Below are 6000 nucleotides of genomic sequence, written 5' to 3'. Positions count from 1 at the left end.
TTAAAGGCAAATGATAAATGAAAGTGTCCAACAAAACCAATTTATTCAGGTCCACAGAAGAGAGGTATACAAGAGACACAATTGGGAAATATTTACCAAATGGCTTTAGGAAGAAACTTCTGAAATTAAAGAAATATATTCAGAGATTTCCTTCCAAATGAAATTATACCCATAGTGCTGTTAGTTTGTACATCATGAAATTTAAAAATAAATAAATAAATGAAATAGACTTGATATATTTTATCATCAAACACTGAGGATTTTAATATTCACTGTTTGAGGATCCAAATGAAACTAAGTATTTTCAGGGATACTGATTGTTTATCAGGTACATGGCTAGTCTAGAAATACAGACATTTTTAGTAAACTAGTTTCCAAGAATGCCTACTGCTCTTCTTTGCTAGGAAGGCCAGCTTGGTTACATGCACTGTATAAATAACACCCCATCAGTTTATCATCACACTGCCTAACTCCATTCTCATCTGATAAATCTGAGGTATAGTCTGCTCACCTGTGTATGTGCAAGCTGTATCATACATTTTGAGGTACACTCAAGAACTATCAGAAATAAAAACAATACAAAAGCAATTAAAATTTCCCCTTAATGATGTAAAGAACTTTCAAAAACCATGGTTCATTGAATGCTTACTAATATCAAAACACAGTACATTTATTACACATACAACAGAAGACTGATGCTTAGAGTAAGGAAAAGAGAAAACTCCACTAGCTACCCCCACTAGGAGGTAGAAGAGAAAATTCCTATAGATGCCACTAAGATTATCATGCAGCAGTATTCAGAGTGGAAATAATCAGTGATGGGGCCTTGTGTCCTTCATTAAAAAGTTGTATGAGCTATATTCATTACTGTAAAATAATTTCATCTGCATCTTGGTTAGCATTCAAAATGCAAGTGTTATCAGGAGTGTGCAGCTTTTCTTTCAAATGACACTAAAAAAGAGTTATGTATTTTTTAAATAAATTTGTCAGTTTAATTTTGCTACTTAGTGATGAAAAGGATTTAGGCCATCTGCAATTCCACAGGCAGTGATCCGCTACATGCAAATATGCACAGAAAGTAAAAGGAAGCCAAAGAATGAGAAAATTCCACTTACTTCTCTCAGCCATTATTTTCCTTCTTCTGTTTTAACTTACTTAAAACTTGCAAACTCATATCTCTCCTTACTCCTGGCAATATTTATTTCAACGTAGATGCCTGCATAACCCTTGGGAAAAGAAGTGAATAATGCTTTGTTTCTGTATTAAATTCATACATCCAAGAACTTCAGATGATTTTTTAAATCAATACATCCCAAATTCTAGCACCTTTTAATTCACAGAGTAGCCTGCATACCTCTTAATCAATCATCTAACTGTTGCTTTTTCTGACATAGTGGCATTCTATCTTAACTCTCTATTTATTTATAGATTTCTAATATTACATCAATTTAAAAGAACAGCACGGATTTGTCAGAAATCTCTTTAAGGCAGCCTTCACATCCTTGTTCCTCAGGCTGTAGATTATGGGGTTCAGCATGGGAATCACCAGAGTATAAAACACAGAGGCCACTTTATCAGTATCCATAGAATCGTTAGTTTGAGGCTGCGCATACATGAATATCATCGTCCCATAGAAGACAGACACGGCCATCATATGTGACACACACGTGGAAAAGACCTTTTTCCTTCCTTCTGATGAACGTATTTTAAGAATGGACAAAACAATGTTCAAATAAGATACAAGAACCACAATTATGGAAAACACCAGATTTGTAGCTGCAGATATGAACACAAATCTTTCTGGAAAAGAACTATCAGAGCAGGACAATACTAGCAGAGGGGCAATATCACAATAAAAATGATTGATGATATTGCAAGAGCAGTAAGTCACAGAGAATACAGAAGATGAGGCCACAACAGCTGTGGAAAAGCTATAGAGGTATGTGAGGGAGACCAGCAGAAGGCAGATCCTCCGAGACACCACCGCCATGTAGAGCAGGGGGTTACAAATGGCCACATAGCGGTCATAGGCCATCACAGCCAACATGAGCACCTCAGCTACAATGAAAACCAAGAACCCCCCTCGCTGAATGGCACACTCACAGTAGGAGGTGGTGTGCTTCTTTACTAAGAAGTTGACCAGCATTTTAGGAGCAATGACAGTTGAATTGCCAAGATTGACGACGGCCAAGTGCCTGAGGAAGAAATACATGGGGGTCTGAAGTCGAGAGTCCACACTGGTGAGGGTGATGATGCTTAGGTTGCCTGTCACGGTCAGCCCATAGATGACCAGGAAGACAAAGAAGAGTGGGATCTGGAGGTCTGGACGTTCTGAGACTCCTGTGAGAATAAACTCAGTGACTTGGGTGAAATTTCCATGAGCCATGTAAGAGTTTGGAAAGTCATCTGGGAAAGAAAGGAGAAGTGGTTAGTTTTTAAAAATTGTTTTTTCTACTACTGCTGTTATATGGCAAGGGTAATTGCAGACAGATTCTTTACCATTTGAGTCACCAGGGAAACCCATCAGTTCCCTTAATTCTGCTGAAATCCAGCGTGCTGATGGTTTATAACTTCCCAGGGAGTGCAGTAGTAGAGGGTCTATCTGCCAATGCAGGAGACATGGGTTCAATCCCTGGGTCAGGAAGATTCCCCTAGGGGAGGGAATGGCTGCCTACTCCAGTGTTCTTACCTGGAGAATCCCATGGACAGAGGAGCCTGGTGGGCTACAGTCCATGGGGCCTCAAAAAGTCAGACATGACTGAGCAACTGAGAGCACAAAGGCTGGTTATATATTCTTCTTAAATTGCAAAACTAAATGTTGAAAAGCAACCAATTAAATCACACACATTATCTTCTTCCTCTAAGTTTTTTTTTTTTTTAAAGCTCTTTATTATATTGTTTGCCAATTTCCATAATACTTTGGCATCCTAAGCACCCCATCTTTCCTTAGGTCAAACTGTCATTAAGACTCTCATGGACTTCTCTTCTTCATATTACCATTTTCTCAGATTTGCTGATAAGCAAATGAGTCATTTTTTGTTAATCAAATATATTATCTGAGATATCCTCTGGAATAATTGAAAAAAGCCTTGTTCTCATATTCAATGCATCCCACACTCAGCTCTGTATCACTTGTCTAGTCATATCATTTCACCAGACATACTCTCAACCCTAGTCCCTCTGTTTCCCTATTGATATTCAAAAGTATCGGTTGAACTAAAACAAGCAATCTAGAAAATAAACATTTTTTCACCTCAGATTTTATTTTCCCTTTAAAATACCACAGAGGTTCTGACTTATCAAACCAGGAATCTATTCTGATCCAAGGAGTGGAGTTGAGAAGGAAAGAAATGCTGGAGATTGCTGAGCCAGTTCTGTTCCTTTTTTTCAGATGGTGCTGTCCGCTGTTTCTCTACTGAGTCCCACTCTGCTTTCAGTCTCCTTTCTCATGCACAGACTAGAACCAGGGGTAACATGGCCTGTTATCATGGGTTTTCTTATAGAAAGATAGACAAAATTGGATTAAGCAATGGAATTCAGATTTATAGCATCAGTTTTACCACTTTGAAGTCTTCAGTTCTGCTGAGAAACATTCTTATGTTTATTAAAGGTCTCTTCATTTTCAGTGTCAGTTATTACATCCTTCTAAATTTCCATATTCTTATACCTTGCCCATTCTTCTTTAAAATTTTTATTTTAACAATGTGGTTAGAATACATAACTTGAAATCTTCCCCATTAAGAGATTTATGGCTGAATATACAGTATCATTAATTACAGGCACAGGTACAGCTGATCTCTAGATCTTATTCATCTCATGTAACTGAAACTTTATACTTGTCGATTAGCAACCTTCTATATGGTCCAGCTTACAACTTCTGGGTATTTATCAAAAGGAATTGCTATCAGGATGTTTATCAGAACGTGAAACCCTGCCCATTCTACTAATTTGGGAAATGATATCTCTGGTCATTTTCTAATATCCTGATGAAACATTTTATATGCTTTCACTTCGAGCTAACCATTAGAGGAGAGCCCATGGGACTGTAGACCACCAGGCTCCTCCATCCATGGGGTTTTCCAGGCAAGAATACTGGATTGGGTTGCCATTACCTTCTCCAGGGGATCTTTCTGGACAAAGTATCAAATATAAGTCTCTTGCATTGGCAGGGGGACTCTTTACCACTGACTCACCAGGGAAGACCTGTGTTGGGAATATTTATAGAAAAAAAACAAATATTACATGAGCCAGATATTAAAATAATATTTATTATTTATTTGAAATTTAAATTCAACTGAGCATCCTATATTTTATCTGGAAATCTTAACTTTACTAATTCTAATAGATTAATTTGCTGATGATTTTCAGGCATTCCTAACTCTTTCTGAACTTGCAATATCCAAATACCACTTTCAATTTTCACAAATCAAATGAATACATGACCTCTGATCAATTCATAGGCTTTAATGTCCTATAACTACCATCATCTTCCAGGGAAACCAGTTAACAAGAGACATAATGAAATTTTTGTGATGTAAAGAATAAACTGTCAGTGACTGTAAGAGTGTCCATATTTGGAACCAAGAATTAAAGGAAATTATAAACACTGTGGTGTTAATCAATATCTACAACTTCTATTTGCTCACCTTTAATGAAGAATTCAATTTTCTGCTCCAAAATTACTCTGACTTGTCTTTGGGTAGGGGCAATATATACTTTCCCTCTCTCCTTGTGATGTTCCTTGAGGAAGTAGTATGAATTTATTCAGGTGATTCTGCCCAAATTATATGAGAGTTTTTTTTTTTTTTAATTGCCTTTAATGGCTTCAAATTACCTAGGATATCCTGTATATTCTCTAGTGAAAAAAATTGTAAGGAGCAATTTAAGGAAAGGAAGAAAACAGTATAAATTATCTGTACAGTTCCATGGAGACCTACAAGACATAAAGGTATTTACTTCAAGATAATCATTACAATAACAATGAAAAAGATGGATATGCTTTCTCACAGTAAAGCTGCAGCTGTTCCAGAAGTCATGATAAAATGGTAAACAAATCATCATCACTGGATAAGAGTTTTATGTATATATACATTTTAAAGTGTCTAAATTTTGTCCTTTTTGATCAATCTTTTATTGATTTTTTCACTTTTTATAAGTGTGTTAAATGAAACTGCTTTTGGAGATTTTCTTCTAGAAGTTTTCTTACTTCTTAATTTGTCCCATTTTGAGGGAAAATTGTTTTACAGAGTTGTGTTGTTTTCTGCCATATAACAATGCAAATCAGCCACAATTATACACTTATCACACCCCGCTTAAGTCTCCCTCCCCTCTCCCTATTCACCCCTCTAGGTCATGACAGAGTGCCAGTCTGGGTCCCTGTGTTATATAGCAACTTCTCACCAGCTATCTGTTTTACATATGGTGGTGCATTTATGTCAGCGCTACTTTCTCCATTCATCCTGTTCTCTCGTTCCTCCACTGTATCCACAAGTCCATTCTCTATGTCTGAGTTTCCACTCCTTTTCCACAAATAGGCTCATCAATATCATTTTTTTTTAAGATTTTATATGTGTGTGTGTTAATATGCAATATTTGTTTTTTCTCTTCATGACTTACTTTGCTCTATATAACAGATTTTAATTTCACCCAGCTTCCTAGAATTGACTCAAGTTCACTTTGTGTGTGGGTCTGAGTAGTATTCCACGGTATATTTGTGCCCCGTTTTCTCCATCCACTCATCGGTCAGTGGGCATCTAGGTGGCTTCAATGTCCTGGCTACTGCACATAGTGCTGCTACGAACATTGGGGTACATGTGTCTTTTCCAGCTACGGTTTCCTCGGGGTGTACGCCCAGCAGTGGGCTCGCTGGGTCGTGTGGTGGTTTTATGACTAGTTTTTAAGGAGTCTCTGTACTGTTCTCCATAGCGGCTTCTCAGTTTACTTTCCCACCAACGCGGCAAGAGGTTTCCCTTTCTCCCACATCCTCTCCAGCATTTATTG

At 37.4% G+C, this 6000-nt stretch overlaps 1 protein-coding gene across 1 annotated transcript; it reads right to left on the bottom strand.

The window, feature by feature from the left end:
- Positions 1-1438: 1438 nt before the first annotated feature.
- Positions 1439-2386, bottom strand: LOC136175241 (olfactory receptor 8J3-like). Its single transcript, XM_065945564.1, has one exon. The coding sequence runs from the start codon at positions 2384-2386 to the stop codon at positions 1439-1441; it is 948 nt and encodes a 315-aa protein (XP_065801636.1).
- Positions 2387-6000: the final 3614 nt, after the last annotated feature.

Source organism: Muntiacus reevesi, chromosome 9 (genome assembly GCF_963930625.1).
Source record: "Muntiacus reevesi chromosome 9, mMunRee1.1, whole genome shotgun sequence".
Lineage (NCBI taxonomy): Eukaryota > Metazoa > Chordata > Mammalia > Artiodactyla > Cervidae > Muntiacus > Muntiacus reevesi.
This window is presented reverse-complemented; position numbering and strand designations above follow the sequence as displayed.

What these genes read in the sequence shown, in the direction of transcription:
- LOC136175241 (XM_065945564.1), bottom strand. Translation starts at nt 2,386, where the DNA reads ATGGCTCATGGAAATTTCACCCAAGTCACTGAGTTTATTCTCACAGGA.